This window comes from Trichosurus vulpecula, chromosome 2 (assembly GCF_011100635.1).
Source record: "Trichosurus vulpecula isolate mTriVul1 chromosome 2, mTriVul1.pri, whole genome shotgun sequence".
Lineage (NCBI taxonomy): Eukaryota > Metazoa > Chordata > Mammalia > Diprotodontia > Phalangeridae > Trichosurus > Trichosurus vulpecula.
This window is the reverse complement of record NC_050574.1, coordinates 183,725,142-183,745,876: the sequence shown is the minus strand read 5'-3', so window position 1 is coordinate 183,745,876 and position 20,735 is coordinate 183,725,142. Positions and strand designations below refer to the sequence as shown.

The 20,735-nt window shown below is 36.3% G+C and overlaps 1 protein-coding gene across 1 annotated transcript in view; it reads right to left on the bottom strand.

Moving 5' to 3' along the window:
* TNFRSF19 (TNF receptor superfamily member 19) overlaps positions 1-20,735 on the bottom strand; it is an 86,551-nt gene that overhangs the window by 29,656 nt on the left and 36,160 nt on the right. The window contains exons 4-5 of the mRNA XM_036747399.1: positions 19,448-19,626; positions 15,715-15,800 (exon numbers count right to left, since the gene is read on the bottom strand). Of these exons, the coding sequence (XP_036603294.1) occupies positions 15,715-15,800; positions 19,448-19,626 (265 nt within the window). The remainder of the gene's footprint in view (positions 1-15,714; positions 15,801-19,447; positions 19,627-20,735) is intronic.

Below are 20,735 nucleotides of genomic sequence, written 5' to 3'. Positions count from 1 at the left end.
GGATAAAGAGTATGGGAGTTCTGATACCTTCTTACTTCTCCCCTGACACCACCTTGGCTCTTACATACCTCATCACTTTCCTCAACCATAGTGAATCCTTAAAAGAACAAATCCTTTTATTAAGGGGATTTGGTCTATGACGTTTGGTTTCAGTCAAAGGGCCGCACCTGAGGACCTAGAGGGCTACATGTGGCCTTGAGGCTGCAGGTTCCCCACCCTTAGTTAGTGGATAGATTGCCAGGCTTGGAGTCAGGAAGACCTGAGTTCAAAGCTGACCTCAGACACTTAGTAGCCACGTGACCCTGGGCAAGTCACTTAACCTCTCTTTGCCTTAATCCACTGGAGAGGTTCATTAACTGATTTCCAGGTAAGTTCTCACTTCTAGACTGGAGATAACCAAAATCAGTTATTTCAAGTGCTACAACAGCCTCCTAATAAATTATATGGGACCTGGGAAATGGGTAATAATTAAAGAGAAATAAGCTTTCTCTTTCCACTGCTCATCTTTTTTTCACAATCCACAAAAAACACATTTAATATACAAATGGTCAAAGGATATGAGCAAATAGTTCTCAAAGGAAGAAATCCAAGCTACCAACAGTTATATTCAAAAATATTCCAAATCACTAACAGTTAGAGAAATGCAAATTAAAACAACAAATGTGAATTAAACCAACTCCCACCGGTCAGTTTGGCAAAGATTATCAAAAAGTAAAATTGCTTAAAAACAATGTAGGTAGTATATTTCTATTGATTAATTTTGGCCTATAACGTTAAGTACTAAGTACAATGTTCATTTCACTTGCATCATGAAAATCCAGTCTTTCTTAATATTTTAACACCAATTTTGACCATTTAGGATATTAAGAGAAAGGAAAATGACCCATATGTACAAGAAAGATGGGTCTTTTAAAATTAAGATTAGTTAAGACAGACATTTTTATTATAGCAAAGAACTGGAAACCAAGGAGATGCCTGTCAATTGGGGGATAGCTGAACAAACTGTGTCATGTTAACCTAACAGAATATTATTTCACTTTAAGAAATAATGATATGGACAGTTGCTGAGAAACCTGGGAAGACTAAAATGATCTGATGCAGAGTGAAGTGAGCAGAACCTAGAGAACAATTTATATAATAACAACACTGTTAAAACAACTTTTGAAAGACATAAGAACTATATTCAATGCAATGATCAGCCGTGATTCCAAAGGACTAATGCTACCCCCTTCCTGACAGAGAAGTAGTACATACGCTTTTAGACATGCTCAATGTGGAAAACTGATTTCCTTGACTAAACATATTTGTCACGAGGTTGTTTTGTTTTGTTTTTCTTCAAGGAGAGGAGATAAAAGGAAGAGAGGGAATAGCACTACAATTGCCAAAAAGACAGAAAGAAAAGGTAAGGAACGTAAGAAAAGAGGGTGATTGAAGCAATTCAAAAATGCACAAAAGAAAAAAGGAGGGCCAGAAGGAAACACAAAGAAGTAGGATGGCTTTGAAATTTATACACTGAAATTCTTATGTGCTTAAAAGGAAAATAATTACAACTGGACTATTATGTACAAAAGTTCAATGTGAAGGTAAATATAGAACCTACACTGGATTACATGCTGTCTTGGGGGGGGGAGGGGGAGAAGAAAGGGAGGGAGAGAAAATTTGGAACCCAAAAACCTGTGCAACAGAATGTTGTAAATTAAAAATAAGAAAATAAATTTTTTTTTTAAAAAAAAGGAAAATAAGCCATACATAGGAGAGATTCATGGTTCCATGTAAACTCCTCTTTTCAGTTCCACTTTGAATATAAAAATGCTCATTTTATTTGATGCTTGTCAAATTCAGAATTTCATACACCCACTTTTATTCACACACATACTTTTCTGTTTCTTTTGCCTGTTTTGCCTGCCTGATTAGTGAAATCTAGATGGTTCTGTTCTTACTTTATCCCATACCTGCCCTTCATTTGCACTGTTTGGCCCAAGGCTGAATTGGGTGTCTGGCTAAATGATGAATCTCTATACTTCACCCCCTGTTATACAGGCCACATAGGGTTCTTTTTTTTGAAAGAGTAGAAAAGAGAATACAGTAATAGCCATTTTCAGAGGGGCTAGTGACTCCCAAATAGAAAGTCTATATGATAGACCCTTGCTGAGAATATTGACTATATGACTGATGAAAGATTGATTTACAGAAGCTCCAATAAAAAAACAGGAGAGGAGAGGATTTAGTTAAAATTTTAAAAAAAGAAATTATTCTTTTAATGTTCTAAATGGTCAAAATTGGAAACTTTGTATGTCAAAATATTAAGGACTTGATTTTCATAATGTAAATGAAATGAACTCTATACTTAGTACTTAACATTATTAAATAGAAATGTGTTGCCTACATTGTTGTTGTTTTTTTTTTTTTAGCAAGATGAGAACTATAAAAGCATTCTTTTCTAGTTCCAGGGTTATTTCATCTTTTTATTGTGAAAGCCCTCACAGGATACATTGCCGATGTTTACTGACTCATGATGGCAATGAAACTTCTAAAATTTGACACCAATAAACTAAAAAGGCCGTTTAACAGAACCCCAGCATTATGGCCTCTTCAACATCTGTGCTGAGGGATGTGCTAGCTCAAAAAATAGTTTTTGTGTATCCACTGGGACCAACAGACGAGCCTGCCAGCTGGGAGTTAGAACAAAGATACGGAACTTGGGCTTTTGCCCTTTGCATTTCTGTGTCCTGGTTCTCCTTAACCTTTTGAATACCAGAGCCAACCCTCACAGCTGCAATCTTTTATACTCTTGATGGACAAATGACCTTGCTGATAGTAATCCATTGATGGTATGAGGGTATTACTATTTTATAGCATAAACTTTGAGATGGAAAGCTTATAACTCTTAGGTTCCCTATTAGATGATTTTTACTTACCTCGGAGAGTAGTCAATTAATCTTTTATAACTTCTCATAAGATGATAAATCTATAATTATCATTATCTAACAAGCTTTCTCTGAGAAAATAAGGCCTGGCATTTAAAATCATATGGATTTGCTACTTTATGCCATATTTTTAGAAGTAGATGAGAGAAAAATTTAAACGCAATTTTCATTCAATTTCCTCTTATTCAAAATTAATGCTGCCCATTCAAGAAAGTGTTATTTCACTGCCAACTAAATCTTTGGTGACAGCAAGTGCTTTGGAAGGAACTGGAGGAAGTAAAAATCCCCTGAAGCAAAGAACCTAAAGCATATGCTCGATCTGCCCACTCTATGTCTAGCTTTGTCTAAAGTCACCTGGCTCTTACTCAGCTACTTTTAGTAAAATGACCAGTCAGTTCTATGAGGACAGGAGAAGTGCCTGCTCGATTCAATAAAAGACAAACCACTAAAATGAACCAGACAGGTGTTCTGATTTCATTGAGGATTTGGTCAGGTCAGTTGGGAATGGTGACTCAAGTGTGTATGTTGACACATTCAACTCATCCATTGCATGATCATGAGTTACCTTCAGTTCGGTTCCCTAGGCTCAAACCCTTCTACTTGGATCTCTTTTGATTGGTGTCTGAACGTGTCTAAACCAGCTGGTTCAGCTCATTATATCTACTGACTGGCTAAAGACACCAGATCGTGCTTCAGTTTCCCATTCCATCCAACCATGCACCTGCCTCTGAGTGTGTAAATATCTCGTTTTGTACTTCTACAGAACAAAACTCCCTTCCTTGGCCACTCTTCCTATATGTGTTGCTTTCCTCTTAGTAAACTCCTAAGTTAGTGGTTGTCTTTAAAAAAATGTATTTCTAGCTCTTAGCTTAGTGCCTGGCACACTGTATGCCCTTAGTAAATGCTTTTTTGTTTACTTATTCTCATAGGAAGGTTTTTGTTTTTTTTAAACGTGGAAACAGAGTACAGAGCAGATGGACTAGACCAAGAGAAAATGACTCAGTATGCATATCCTATGTTAGCTTAGTACATATAAACTTGGAAAAGTGATTGTTCTTTCCCACCATCTATTTAATTTCACTTGATTCCTCTGGCATAGAAGCTAAAAATTTCCCTGGCTAGCTCAGATATTTTTCAGATTTTCTGGGGCCTATCATAACAAAACAACTCGATGACATGATAAAATCTGTGATAAATTCTACATGTTGAGTATTAGCTTAAAACTGATTGCATCTATATAGAATGAACAGGAATTGGTTACTTCTCAAAGCTGCTTGTTAGGGGCTCCACAGGCAGTGGAGAGAAGTGTACTATAATATCTAGGTTTGGAGTCACAAAGGATGCATTGGAGTCCTGCTTATGAGGCTTGTTCCTTGTGTGACCTTGGGTAAGTCACTTTATCTCTCTAAATCTCAGCTTTTTTATCTGTGATATGGGGATTAGAATACCTACATCTCAAAATCATTGCTAGGCAGAGGCTTTACAAACATTAAAGTAGCATATGAATGAGTTATCATAAAGCATTTAAAGGTTGATATAAAAACCTAAGATGATAGTGGAAAGTCTGCTTTTCAAAGCTTTTGAATATTTTGAACTAACTGCTGACAATATTGTGGGGGAAAAAACAGAGTGTATAGTAAGTACGTAGTAAGTACAAGTTACTTTCTAATTCTTAATTTCCGAAAAAGGTATCTAAATGGCATCTAGTCCAGGTCTGTATACACAGTAGGCATTCAATAAAATACTTTTTGGATGAACTGAATGAATGGTCATTGGGTGGGTGGGGAATACCATTATGGAGTTTGAGGATTTTATGACTTTCAACAATTACCTGATATTTTAAGTCTCAGAAACACTTGTATTTTGCAAGAAAACATTTCTTGTGCTTTAGTTGTTCATAGTTGTGTCCAACTCATTATGACCAATTTTGGGGTTTTCTTGGCATATACTGGAGTGGTTTGCAATTTCCTTCTCCAGCTCATTTTACTGATGTGGAAAATGAGGCAAACAGGGTTAAATGACTTGCCCAGGGTCACATAGCTAGTAAGTGTCTGAGTCCAGATTTGAACTCAGCAAGATAAGTCTTGCTGACTCCAGGCCAGAGCTATATCCACTATGCCACCTAGCTGCCAAAGAAATAAAACTCATACCATAGCCTTTTGAGTTCTTGAGAAATGAAGTATCAATGGAATATACTATCAGAGACAAAAAGAATCCCCAAGGGAGCTACATGACTTTAGAGGTTAGCTATAACTTTATGGTCTTGCAGATTTTTCATAAAAACAGCCTTCATTAGGCCACTAAATTTTAGTTAATGCCAAAGGAAATTACTCTCTCTCTCTTATTCCACTTCTGTAATTCTTTTTTTTTTTTACTTCTGTAATTCTTAAAGAAAAAATATTTGTCATGTTTAGTTAATAAATATGATGGACTGACTCATAATTCTTGGACTGGCACAAGCACATGATTTTTTTTCTCTCTGTTGGTCAAACACACAAATGAAATGCATGATCTAAAAGTGTTTCAACGGCACTGATGAATGGTCCCACCTCCTTTAAAGTTGACCTTAAGGATCCATCCTGTCTTTGTACAATCTCAAATTATATCTTCCTAATGTATTTTCTTTTTTGTTGTTTGGTCCCACAGCTGGTAGGTGTCTAAGGCTGGATTTGAACTCAGGAAGTTGAGTCTTCCTTACTCCAGGCCCAGCACTCTATCTATTGAATGTCTTCTACCTTACATATTATTTTCTATTATTTTCCAGGCAGGATAAGTCAATGATATTCCATTTCTGATTCCCAGCTTTTTAGTGTGCTTCTCCTACACATCCCTTCTTAAGCTCTTCTGCCATGTCTCTTCTTTCCTTAAAGTCTACCTCAAGTCCCAAGTCTTTTCACAAGTAAATGAAAGTGAAGGCGAGGCAGATCACCATTATTAGCACACACTTATGCAAAGAGACAATCCAAACCAATCCCTCTCGACCCCATCATTTGCCTTAGAATGGGAACCTCAAGAGGGCAGGGGTCTTCTTTACATTTGTTCCCTATGGTTCCAGGCACAGTGTGCAGGTTTAAATATTTCATTACCTGGGCTGTAAGGAAAAGAATAATATTTAGAAGGCTCTCAACTCAGGCTAGGATTCTTCTTGCCATTACAGGGTCTTCACTTGCAATGTTTGCCAACTTCATCAGTGTTTGTACTTATTTATTATAACTGTTAGAAACAAGTGAATGCAATTTATCCTTCCTTTTGTAAAAATCCACAAAAAAGGCTTATTGGACTTCATTTTCTTTTTTTTTTTCCCAAACTTACCCTGCTTCTCTCAATGTAAAATATTTTAAATTCTGGGATGGCCTTTAATAAGCTACAACCTGTTTCTTCATAAGTAAATATTTAAACCAGGTCACTGCTTTAAACGTCTACGAGAGACAGAAGATAAAAGCCAGAGAAGGTAGATTTATAGCTAACTAGGTAATAATCAACTCTTGCTGGTTCTCAGAGGTCCTGATCAAAGTTTCAAAGCCTCACTATGAGCAAAGGAAGTTCATGCCCTCCTGCTAATGCTCCCAGGCAAACAAAAACTTTACAAAGCATCCCCCAGATACAAAGGATAATGTCAATTTACTGAGGTGAGACATTTAAACTTTTCCTTTTCACCTGTAATAGTCAAATAGAGTTAATGGCCTGCAAATATTTATACTATTTCGTATTGGAAGTAAAGAAGAGCCGTCCAAAGAAAGTGATGCAACTCTTTTCATTCTTTGGAATTTTTGCAGGTTTCCCCAATAGTGATGGGCAGTAATGTTAAGTAGGGGATCTCATGTTTGGAAATGTAAATGATCACAGACAGTGGTAATTTAATTTTGAATGCTCTTTCCTTCAAAGAGGTGGAAGAGTTGAACACAGAACATTAAAAATCTGTAAACTACATTTGAGATACAACAGCACATATCTTACAGGGATGTTGTGATGATTGAATGAGATAAAATGTGTAAAACATTTTGCAAATCTTAAAGCACTACATAAATGGTATTATTAATATAATCATAATAATTACTGTTATAGTTACCTAGGTGGCATAGTAGATCAAGTACAGGAACTAGGGTCAAACAACCTGAATTCAAATCCAGCCTCAGACACTTAGTAGTTGTATGACCCTGAGCAAGTCACTTAAACTCTGTCTTTCCTCATCTGTAAGATGTGGATAATAATAGCACCTACTCCTCAGGGTTGTTGTGAGGATAAAATGAGATGATATTTGTAAAGCATTTTGCAAACCTTAAAGGGCTATATAAATGCTAGGTAGCAGCTGCAGCTGCAAAGTGGCAAAGTGGATAGATTACTGGACCTGGAAGCAGGCAGAATCATCTTCCTGAGTTCAAATCCAGCCCCAGATGCTCACTGGATGTGTGACCCTGGGCAAGTCACTTCATCCTGTTTGCCTCAGTTTTCTCACCTGTAAAATGAGCTGGAGAAGAAAATAGCAAACCATTCCAATATCTTTGCCAAGAAAACCCCAAAAGGGGTCATGGAGAATTGATCGGGACTGATCAACAACAGCTATAGCAGACACTGTGCTAAGTGCTACAGATACAACAAGAGGCAGAAGATAGTTTTTGCCTGTTGCTCTGTGGTCCTTGTTTTGAACAAAGACCTATGGAAGTTGTCATTCAATATTTTATGAAAGACTCCACTGTCATGTGAGTGATGGAACATTTAAAGAATGTCATTTAATACTTATGGTGTACCCACAACATTCTAGACATTACAATAGCATAAGGAAACAAGATGACTGCCTGGAGCAGCGAATAGAGAGCTAGCCTTGGAGTCTGGAAGGCCTGGGTGTAAGGCCCACCTTTGACACATACTGGTTGGGCAATCCTGGTGTCAGTGCCCTAGGTAGGTCTCTAAGACTGTAAGTTGTAAAGATTTTGACAACGTGCATTGATGCATCAATGAAATTGTAGGAAGAGGAAGGAAAGAAGGAGGGAAGGAAGGAAGGAAGAAAGAAGGAAGGAAGGAAGGAAAGAAGGAAGGAATGAAGGAAAGAAGGAAGGAAGGAAGAAAAGAAGGAAAGAAGAAAGAAAGGAAGGGAGAGAGGAAGGAAGGAAGAAAAAAAGAAGGAAGGAAGAAAAATACATATGCAAACCAGTGAATCTGAGGAACTTACATGTTGGTTAGAGTATTATGTTAATGAGATCACCAACATAGATTCAATATCTTTGCAGTTTTATTCTATTCCTAAAATAAGCTCTTTAACATTAGCCAGCCCCCTCATATTACATGGCCTTTGGGCACAGGCAAATATGTTTGACTAGACTGGCACAGCTCCAAACCCAAGCTCCACTGGTTGAGGCAACAGTAGCATCCTTCAGTGTGAAGGTTAACATATTACTGAACCATAGAACCATAATTAGAAGAGCCCTTGAAGGCTGTAGGAAGGCTTGGGGTCCAGAGTAAAGGGGAAGAGGTACTTTGAGACTGGTCAGAAATTTACTTTGTGATTAAAGTAAAGAATAAGAAAACAGATTTGAGGTAGTGACTTTGGTGGGAGATACAGGGGCATTCAGGTCTGTGATTTCATTGGTACAGAAAACTATCAATGTGAAAATTCCCTCTACTGACGAAGACTAGGAGGTCTTCTGTAACTTAAGAGTGTTGCAGAGTAGGCAAGAGCAGTGGTCTCCAAACTTGCTTCATCGTGTACTCCATTAATTAACAAATCTTTGAGCATGCATATACATATTTGCTTATCTTATAAAACTTACACAAAAATATAAAAAAAAAATATAAAGCTGAAATATATTTGATCCTACAGTCAATGGGGAGCCACCGGAACTTACTGAGTAGGGTAGTGATGCAGTCAGACCACCTATGCTTTAGAAATATCAACTTGGCAGCTGTTTGGAAGATAGATTGGAATGAGGAGAGATGAAACAGGGAGAACAAGTAGGAAACTGTTGAAATAGTTCAGGAAAGTGGTGATAAAAGACCACTGAATGGGGGTGGTGGCAATGTGAGTGGAGAGAAGGAGAGAGATGTGACAGATGTTCTGGAGGCAGGATCAATAAGACTTTGTAGCTGGATGTACAGAGTGAGGGAAAGGGAGGAGTCAGGAATGGCACCAAGGTTGTGAAGCTGGAAGACTGCAACTAGAGTGGTGCCCTCAATAAAAATAAGGAGTTTGAGATGGATTTTAAGGGAAAGGCAATGTAATGGATGAGATATTGTGGGCACAACATAACCATCCGTGATGCCTGTTGATTCTTTGCTACTCATTGTGTCCTGTTGTTGCTGTTGTTTATAAACAGCCATGACATCAGGAAGGGGATACCATGGCAAAAACAAAGGGGTGTGGGGGGGTAAGGTTCTTATTCATTACCCACTACTTATGAATACAGTGCTTGCCATGTTGAAGCCATGAAATGATCTGAGAGGCTGTGTATACCTGGGAAGGCAATAAGAATTTTATCTGTGCAAGTGCCTGGGTCTCAGGTAAGTTATAAATTGTAGGGACCAGTGCCCAGAGCAAAAAGGGAGAAGTCAGGAGTTTGTATAGCCATAAAATGCCAGCAAAGGGAAGGATCTAGAGAAGTGTTGGGTCGTAATGGATAAAGGAAGGGATGGGATTAAGCTAAAGACAAGTTCTGTAATTGGCTATGGTGAGGACTCTGGGATGTGACTTATCTTCTCACCTTCCAACTAAGTATCCCATAGAGTCATGCTATAGCCCACTAGGGGTCCGGTGCCCCTGTTTTCTTGGTGGGGCCTTGGTCATTTCTAGGTTAAATGAGCTGCCTATAACTGAAAAAGGATCCCCTCTCCCCAACAAGTAACTCCTTAAATTGACACATTAACAGTAAGAACGTTAAGTCATAGTATCATCATCAAAGTCAGTTCTACTTTATTAGCCCCTCAGTGATGGTATCTTCCAATCCAACACAGAATAACTGGCTTATAATGTTTCTATGTTTTTTAATAATTCCTAAATTTTCAACTTCAAATACCTCTGTTTTTAGTAAGATGCCCCAAATTAAAGGCAACTCTTCCTTTCTTCAAATACATAAAGAAAAATGCAAAAGTAAAAATAATTGTAATAGTAAACACAGTCTTCCATTCTTAAAATGATTACACCAGTGTCAAAGACTTGTTTAGGGTCATTGGCTTTCTCAAGCTGTTTTCAAACCACCCTGGTACTGTGGTAGTGGATTACACCTGGTTGACCATTGTGGCCAGAGAGAAACACACATGCCAAGCCCCTAGACATCTAAGTTATCTTAAGAAGGCCTAAGTAGCCCTGCCTAAACAAAGAAAGAAGGAAGGAGGGAAAAAGAAAGGAAGGAAGGAAAGAAAAGAATTTTTTAAACAAAAGATACTACAAGGATGAAGTAACCTCACTTATTTCAACTACAGATCTAAAACTGAGGAATATACAAAACAGGTTCGTTTTCTTTGCAGCTGACTGAAACTCTTTCACTTATCCCATATTACCTGCTTTGTAAACCCTAAGGAAATCAGTTATTATTATTGTTAATTACATAAATGTCAGTTACCATTTTTCTTATTTAACATATACACATGTTGGAGAACCATAATTTGCTACATTATTATGAGTTATTATTTATTAAAGGTTACTAAAACACATGATCTTAAATTATTCATTTTTCCCCTCTCCAGACACCTGAAGTATTGTTGGTCTTGCCTTAACATAGGCTTAATTTTCTTTAATTTTCAAAGAGTGTTTGCTTTTTAATTGATTGCTTTTGTTCTTTAATTGGAATGAAGAACAATACTGTCAAATCATCTCCTAAGATTATTCTAGCCTCATGCCAAGGCTATTCATTCCTTGGTGCAAAGACCTGCTGTTTTCTGAAGTATTTGTTTAAAAGCTAGCATCTCTTCTACCTCCCACACATATGCTTTATCTTATTTCTTATCGATTTAAGATCATGTGATTTGTTTTACAAAAGCTCCAAGAGAAAAGCAAACATCTAAATTAAATGCACTTAAATAATGTCTGACTATGAAGATAAAGTTTTGAATTTTTTCAGAGCCTATTTTGTTTCACTACAATTTGTTCATATGCCTAGAAAAAATGATACAAAAACTTAAACAACAAAGCAGCAGAACAAATGGGATGTTTTTATCAAACCCATCCTAATGACTGTTCACATCATACAGAGATTTAGGTTTCTGCTTTCCTTCTCAATACTTTTAATGGAACTACACTTTTTTTTACAATAGTTTAATACTCATCAAAAAGAGACCACATGGAAGAATGCATAAAAGGCCAGTCTTGGAAGATCTGGGTTCTAATCCTGTAACTGACACATACCAGATATCTGACAGCAAGTTATTTAATCTCTCATTCCCCCCAGGTAATTCTCTAAAACTAGACACTGACAGCTCATCTACATCAGTAAAGGTAGTTTCCACTCTGGGAATTTCCTGTTCTGAATGGAATTCATAGGTCCAGACCATTCAGCTCTCCCCACTCTCTACCCTTCCCATCCCCCACCCCAAATTACCACTGGTATAAGTGAAGCCCTTCATGGACATGTGATAATGATGCTACAAACCTACCATTCACAAGAAATGGGCTTTGGACTATTTACTCTAGGATTTGTACTGACAATAGATGTATCCATATGCTCTAGCCTGGTTCCCTTATGAGAACCAACATTTGATCTTCAAGACAACTGCTTAAGGCAATTAGGAAATGACAATTCTAAGTAGGAATCACAGGAAATTTGGGAGATGTGATATTGCTCTCCAACATATTCTGTTCTGTAGTGAATGATGCATCTTAAAGAGGCACTTTGATGCCATTCCCAAAGAAACAATTCAAAATATGTGTCAAATACCAAACTCTGAAATAAGCATAGGTCTTAGAAGACCTGGGTTCAAGTTTTGGTCATGCCTCTTAATAACACTTATTAAAACAGAAAGGAAAACTATACAACAGGCAAATTCCTTGGTACTTGGAGATTTAGACATTAATAATAATAGTTGACTTTATAGTTCCTTAAGATTAGCAAAGAGCCTCAAAATACATTATCTTGTTTAATCCTCATAATAGCTCTGGGAAGTTGGCATCATAAGTATTATCTCTACTTTACAGATGAGGAAACTGAGGCACAGAGAAATTAAGTAGCATACCTAAAACCACACAGATAAGTGGCACAGGCACATTCAAAGTCAGGTCTCTCAACTCCAAGGCTAGTGATCTTTGCATAGTTTCTGTGTACATACAATTAATATGATAGCAAAGAAGAGCCAATGGGGGTTGGGGGGTGGGGAGAGACACTGAAGAGGTCACTCTCATTGGGTGAATGTCAAAGCATAAAGTAAAAAAATGATCATTCAAGCTATGCCACATCATTTCCCCAAAAGTTCTCTACATTTTATGGGCAGAAACTATCCTTGGTTTAGATCTGGAATTATTCCTCAGACTAAGCCAAAGATAGTATGTTTTATTATGTGGAGATAAGAACTACTGCTTCCTAAGGACCATGAAATCTGCTATCTCTATCACCTTAGTCTGGGTGAACATGTTCTTTGAAAGGTCAATAACTAATGAAATTATCTCAATTTTGATTCTGCCAAAGAAATTATTCTTTACTATGTAAAAAGCTCTAAGCATAAGCCATCCAGGAACCATTATGAATTAATTACTCTCATTTAAATTTTCAATGTATAAAACAGAAAAGGCCTTTTGAGACTAATTTTGACTTGCGCTTTATCTCCTCATACACGTTTTTATGAAAGATGTCAGTCTTCGGGATACCACTATGATTCCTCTTTATAAGGAAACGTAGCATTTTCGGACTAAGGTCTTATTACACTCTTTCCCTTTCCTTTCTTTCTTCTTTTCTTTTCTCTCCTGTCCCCTCCCCTCCTCTCCTCTCCCTTTTCTTTTCTTCTCTTCTCTCCCTACACCCCTCTCTCTTCCAACTTGTACTGCGCTTTGCTCTGCTTTTGTCAACCTGTTAGCCCTCTGCTTCCAAGGACTCACCATATTAGTGCCAGAGTTAATACAGATGCCCAATTGGCTTTAACTCTACTGCAGCTCAGAACTGTCAGGCTCAAGGGATGCACTACCTTCAGCCTCCCCAAGAGCAGGAACTACAGGTGTGCACCAGCATACACAGCAACATTTTTATTTTCCAAATGCTGTATCTATATACATATATCCGTATATATGCTCATATATGTATGTGTTTTGTGTATATATATATGTACACAGCATATGGATATTATCTATTATATATCTTTTCTCATATATATTACAATATAGCTAGGAAGATGGACCACAATTCTCTTTGAACTTCTGATATTTATTCAGGCTTAGTTAGAATTCTGATAGCAGAAATTTCCCTAGCCTGGGACTCCTTGACTAGAGAACATTAAATTTAAATTAAAATACTGGAAAAAAATCAACTCTTTTCCAGCTGCAACTATGATGTTTTCTATGTAGCTAATAAGTAATAGCCATATACAGCAGACATAGATTATACTTCATTTTTTTCAACTCTTTCCACTAATGAACTTTCTCATAGGGATCATACCTTACATTTCATTCTGTATTAGATCAGGCAATTTGGGCTCTGATAGAATATTTGGGAGATGTGATATTGCTCTCCAATACATTCTGTTCTCTCGTGAATTACACATCTTAAAGAGGCACTTTGATGCCATTTACATAGAGACTATAGAAAATCTGTATCAAATACCAAACTCTAAAATGAGCATCAGTCTTAGAATCAGAAGACCTGGGTTCAAGTTCTGGCCATAACACTTACTAGCTACATGACCTTTGGAAAATCACTTCTTTGGATCCTACTTTCCTCTACTGTATTATGAATAGGGTAGCACTAGATGTGTCCTAAGAACCCTTCTAGCTCTGACATTCTTAAACATGTGAATACTAGGGGGAAAATGATAGCAATATATTTTCCAGAAGAAGATGAATTAGGTGGCCTGATTTTCTTTGGGTTTCGGACTATGTTTTATAAAAACAGGGGCAAACATGAAGAACTATGAAAGCTAGAAACTGTTCTCCTTTGGTTAGCTTTTTCAGCATAATGAATGAGAGAATGCCATTTTTTCTTTGTATAATACCAAAAAAATTTAAAAGATTGCATTTGGTGAAATGTCCCCCCAAAAATGAAAAATGGCATGTGGCTTCATCCATTAAATGTTACATTGCTTTTTAATGAAAAATTCATTTTATAAAGATCAGGAAAGAGGTCCCATGACATAAAAGAGAGACATTATATTACAGTGAGAAGAGTAATGGTAATCAAGAAGATCCAGAACTGTATCTCAGCTCGGATACTTCCTAGATTTATGACCTTGAGTCTTAGTTTTCTCATCTGCAAAATGGATATGACAGATACACACACTACCTACACCTTATATGGTAATTGAAAGGTGAGTGTTAGGCAGCCTTTTAAAGGCTGGATGAATGTAAGGGTTCTTTTAAAAAATTATTACAAAAGAATACACTAATACAGAACTTTAAAATAAATGGACATATTATCCAATTGCCCTATTCCTATCTGGAAGTGAACTAGAGACACATGAGTGGAATAAACCTTTACTTTTTATTCTCTTGAATTCTTCCCTTTGATCGGGGCCAATGATTAGAATTCTTCTCCAGTTGCTAGTGGCCTTCCCAGCTCCCAACAATGGAACATCTTTTGCTCCTCTCATATTCCCTGTCAGGGTATGTAGGAGCCAATATGTGTACTCCAAGCATTTTGGTAAGCTTATTTCAGTAGCCTTCTCCCTGTCCTGTTCCCCATCTTGGTTTCTTTATGAGCTATGGAGTTTTCTAAGAAGTTATGTTAAAATCACACTTATTCTGTTATAAAATGTGATTAATTCACCAAATCAGAGTTGACTGATTGTAAGCATAAAACAAAATATGAAACATGAACAAAATACAAATATGCAGAAGTAGTTGTGATTGTGTCAGTGTGGGAACTCTCATTGAGGAGACTGTCTTCCAAACGTAGGGTCTCTCTTCAACAACACAGATCATAATTCATCTATAATTTAATAAAATTCTAGGAAGGTGTTTACAATGCACAGAGCTTAAGTGACTTGTCCAGGATTACACACAAAATATAAGAGGGAGAATCTGAACCCAGGTCTTCCTAAATCCAGAGCTACTACATTATCTACTACACTATACCGCCTCTCTTGAATGAAATGTAATAGAAAAATATTTTTTAAATTGTATTTTTAATTTATGGAATAAAATAAGCATTTCCATAACATAATGTAATAAAAAAGATAATTGCACATGAAACTGCAAATCTATTATATATAACTTGCTATTTCTTTTAAATATATAATAACATTAACCTGTAAATTTCTTTTTTTTCTCTCCTTCACTCCTCCCCCAACCTTGCCCTAGAGATGGCTACCGTTAGACACAAATAGGTATATATATATATATATGCAAAAGTATTCTATGCATATTTCTATTTATCAGTTCTTTCTCGATTCAGATAGCATCTTTCTTCATATGTCCTTTATTTTTAATTTGTGTACTTATATAAAATAATAGCAAAGTATCAATAATTTTCTTCAAGATCCTTATAAATTGAGAGGTTTTTTTCCCTAAAACATTAACAAATGAGCATTAATGGTAGGGAACTTAAGTTCATGCCCCTGCTCAGTTTCACAGTGAGAAAAATTTATTTCATTTTTCAACTAACACAAGCAAGTAAGCAGGTCAAGGAGAGCTCCAGCCCTATTCTAAGCAATGTTCACTCACAGTGAGGCTCATATGGGGGTGGTGGATCTCCACAAGGTACACACTCCATGTCTTGAAAGCCGACAAGCTTTGTCTTCCTGTAAAATCTAGAAAAGGAAGAAGAAATAATTTTTATTGTCTCTTTCTCCTAAGCTAATAGATGCAACAACAGATTTCAGCTAGAAAATATTGGATGTTTTTTTTTATTATTACTTCTATTGCTATTCCAAATGAAAAATAACTTAAACATTACAGCATAATTATATCTCAGGTATCATGCCACCAAGAAAACACAATTCTGACCACACTACAGGGTTTCAATAAGGCTTGCTGAACATGCTTATACAGACTTCATATGTTTTTAACCAATCCCAAATGAAAAAGGAAAAAAATGAAGAAGCTAATGACTACTTGCCTCTCAACTGTAATTTATATCAAGCTGAATGAATGAAGGAAATTTTTGTAATATTCAGAATTTAGGTGCTATTCTCTGTAGCATCAATTATAATGAAATCAGAAACATTATCTGATGAATTTAGACAGTGTACCAAAAATATACCTATTTGAATAAAGGTTAAAGTTACATTTGGGCCTAAGCTGGGTAAATAGCTTATATCTACTGATGATTGTCAATTTTCACTATGAAAATCTGGTCAGCATTTTACTCCTGCTTTTCTTTTCTTTTTTTTTTTTTTTTGAGGGGGTGGTACCATGAAAGTCACTTCCTGTGTCCCAATTTTATTGTCTAAAAATGGGATTAAGGCCTACCACCCACTTCAGAGATGTGGTAAAGTGAAAATGTTTTTGTAAAAAAAACTGAAAAAGTTTTGGATAAAAGCCACTGTGTAAGTGCTACCTGCCTAATGCATTAATGGTGGTTTGAAAAGGACATAATATGAAAAATAATCATGTAATTAGACCATGAAGCTACAGCTAAGCACTCCACTGAAGCAAAAACCTGTGGTTTAAGCAGGGAGAAGAATGAGCTAGGGAATTTTGTATATCTTCATTGTCCTCTTTTCTCAGGCTATTCAATTTGGCTTGGTCTCCCACCCTCTACTTTTCCTCAGCCTATCCATCATATCTGTTCCATAATTTCTTAAAAACATCTTCCAACTATTCAATAACTCACCCATCTCATCTGAAAAGCTTCCTCTTCCCCACAATCTGAGTCACCATATTTCCCACCAAGTGTTTCATATTACACATCTGCACTAAATTCTACCTTAAGTTTTAAAATGGTTAAGAGTAAGACCCTACATCTACACTTTAGAAGAGATACTCATGGCCATGGACTTGAGGAGATTATCCTTACATTCAGTCATTTTTTAAGGAGGTTGTATTTTTCCATAACCCTTCAATGAGTATCTAAATAACAATATATAGATAATAGAAAAGAATAGACAGTTGGTGAAAATCTGCATTGAGGAATGAAGATCCCAAATGGGGAGTAATCCAGAAATCATATCACATGAGGAACAGGAACTGGAAAGAAAGGAGGTGTCTATCAACTGGGGAATGACTGGTATATGGAATTATGGGTATATGAAACTAATGGAATACTACAGTACTATAAAATGATGAAAGGTAAGGTTTTGAAGAAACCTGAGAAGACTTATATGGACTGATTCAGAGTAAAGTAAGCAGAACCAGGAGGATAATTTATATAGTCACAACACTGTGAAAACAAAGACTTTGAAAAACTGAAGAACTCTGATCAATGCAATGATCAGCCATGATTCCAGGGAACAGATGAATGAAGAATGATACCCACCTAATGACAGAGGTGATAGATTAAATAAATAAAATGAGACATGTAATCTTAGACAAAGCCAATACGGAAATTTGTTTTACTTGATTATGCATCTGTTGCAAGGAATTTTTTTCTTCCTTTTTTTTTCAGTTGCATGGGAGGTAGGAGGAAGAGAAAATAAATGCTCAATTTAAAAAAAAAAAAACTTTTTCAAATTAGGGAAAGAACCAGAGGTATTTAACCTAGGAAATATGAGACAGAGAGAGGTCATGATAGTCACTTTCAAATATCTGAAAGGAAATAACACAGAATCTGTATTAAACTTGTTCTGTGTATCTCTAGAGAATAGAACAAGGATAAATGTGAGGAGAGTATAGGTAGGCAAACTACTGAAAAACTAACAAATAAAGGAGATCAAAAATGGACTGAATTGCTTCAAGAGGTGGTAGTTCTCCCTCATTAGAGGTCTTCAACCAAGGTTGGGATGACCATCTTTCAGAGACATGTAGAGCCTTTTTCTATTCAGGTACAGAATGAACAACACCACTTCTGAGATCTCACGTTAATGTTGTGACTATAGAGTTGTCCAGGTACATGAAAAAGAACATGGGGCTAGGAGTTTATAGATGTGAATCTTCATCCTGTCTTGTTTTGCTCTCTCTGAATATCATTTTGGTCCTTTTACCCCTCGAGGCCTGAGTTTCTTATATGTAAAATGAACAGGTTAGATTAAATTCATGCCAGCTTTAGTATTTCATGTTTATGAGCCAGACTGAATTGATTCACTTACAAGACATGTGCACCACTTTCTGGGCTTTTGATATTAGCAAAACTTCAAATATTAGGATAAATGCAAACCAGGTCATGAGGCTTTGGACCTTGCCTTCAAATTGAACTCCACACAACTAAGTTCAAATCAAGTGTTGATTAAGTACCTACTATAAGCAAGGCACTGTTCTAGGTGCTGGGGACACAAGATAAAAATGACAGATCATGTCCTCATAAGTTGCTTATTGGTGGGGAAAGGGTATTTGTGGTAGAATACCACATGTACCTGGGTTAAAAGCAATCCAAGAAAATTATGAAAAGAAAGTTAACCAATTGGAAAAAAAGAGGTACAAAATCTTAAGGAAGAAAATAACTCCTTCAAAACTAGAATTGGGCAAGAGGAATCGAATGATGTTATAAGACACCAAGAAATACAAGGTAATTTCAAGATGAAGCTAGGACTACCAGCTGGCAGGATGAGGAAGGGTCTCATCAGGAGGTGGCACCTGAGTAGTGCTTTTCAGGAAGCTAAATATTCTATGAGGTAAAAGTGAGGAGCAAGTTCATTCTGGACATGGAGCACAATGTGCAATGATTTAGCTATTAAAGCTCAAAAGGACTAAATGGCAAAGCAATGGAATGGCAAATCCAGCAAATGAAATCAACAATACTTATTGAATACCTCCTATGTGCAAGGCACCACTGGGGCCTCAAAGAAGTATGAGACATGGACCCTGCACTCAAGGAACCTGTAATCTTATTCAAAGGGTCGTGTTTAAGGCTGGAAAGGAACTCAGCCACCTAATCCAATGCCCTCATTTTATAGATGAAGAAACTGAGACCCAGAAAAGTAACTTGTCCCAGATCACAGATCCTCCAATTTCTGATCTAGCACTGTTTATTCAATATTTTAATGACATAAAAAACATGAAAAATAATTTGTTAATATTAGTATATTAATTTAGTAATTAATATAATGTTAAATGATCTAAGAGTTAATATTAGTGTATTAATTTAATAGTTAATGTAGTAAATAATTTAAAAGTTATAGTAGTATATTAAATTAATAATTTACATAATACATAATTTGAATTAATATTAGCATATTAATTTAGCAATTAATATAATCTTAAATGATTTAAGAGTTAATATTAGTTAATATGAAATTGAGACTTTTTAAAAAGGGAGAAATAGTTTTTTAGAATGATGAAAGAACAGGAAAATCTAACTTACCCCGGTAAGCAGTCCCCACAAACAGCATCATTGGTGACAGAACAGTTGGCCTTCTGAAATCGGTTCACTAATGCACAATCCAGACAGGGTTTGCATTTCTGAAAGCCCCAGTCCTCCTTGAATCTGTGCGGCCTGCATGTCATACACTGTGCATCCTCCCCATAACCAAAGCCACATTCCTGTGGGGATTAACAAGCAATAGAAAGCTATTCAGACATTGCAAGCGTGAATAAGGAGGGACTGCTGGGATAAAATGAAGACCTAGTATAATAATTACTGAGGGTAGGCCTTCCTAGATACAAAAGCAGTTCTTTCAGCAAGTTCAAATGTGTCTTCCACTGCTAATAATCTCTCTTACTTCCATAAGTATACTTAGTCATCCACTTTATTCAAGAAACCACTGAGTATTTGAATAATAAAGGGCCGCAAGGACTCCCACTGGTACATTATTACTAGCTTATGGTGGAATTATTGAGCTTTCTTGTTTCCTAATTAAACCAGTCATGTGAATGCTCAGATTCTAAAGTGAATGGACTATTCAGTAATTCACTGGTAAAGGCATAAAAACAAGTACTTTGATATTAGGGTTCATATCTTGAGTGAAGAAAGATAATGGCATGTAAAATTTCACATGAAATTTGCATGACTATGAAAATAACCAAATACACAGTTAATGACTGAAAAAGTGTTACTTAAGTTTTTATTACCAAATTACATTTAGCAACTTAATAAGTTCAAATTTTATTTAATAAGGTATTCATATACTTCTTAAAATCACCCAAACTATGCAATTTATGATGAAAATGTATTGTAACTAACTTCTTAAAACTTCTGATTTGGAGGCCCAGAAGAGTATTTTATTTGTGCTACATATTATGATCTTAAGAGGTCCAAGGGTTGCCAGCTGGACCATGCTGAGAATGTGGCCATAGATATGTGGCCAATCTAAGGGGTGGGGGGGCGGTGTGGGGTGGGGCTTTCATTTAAACTTTCAAGGTCTTAAATTCTTTATCTGCAAAACAAAGCGGGTGGAGTATATGTCTACAATCCCTTGGAGTTCAAAAATTCTATGATTCTGTGTCACATAGTTACCTTTTCACTAACTTTATACAATTTTATATTTTCTTATACCTTCTAAATCAAGTTACCTAAAATGAATGAGTTTGAAAGTAACCATACCAATACAAAGGCAAACCTGGTCCCCGTTCTCAAGGAATTAACATTTTTATGGGGAAGACAACACATATACAAATAGTGGCCATAAAAGGATAATTTCGTTTGGAAAGTT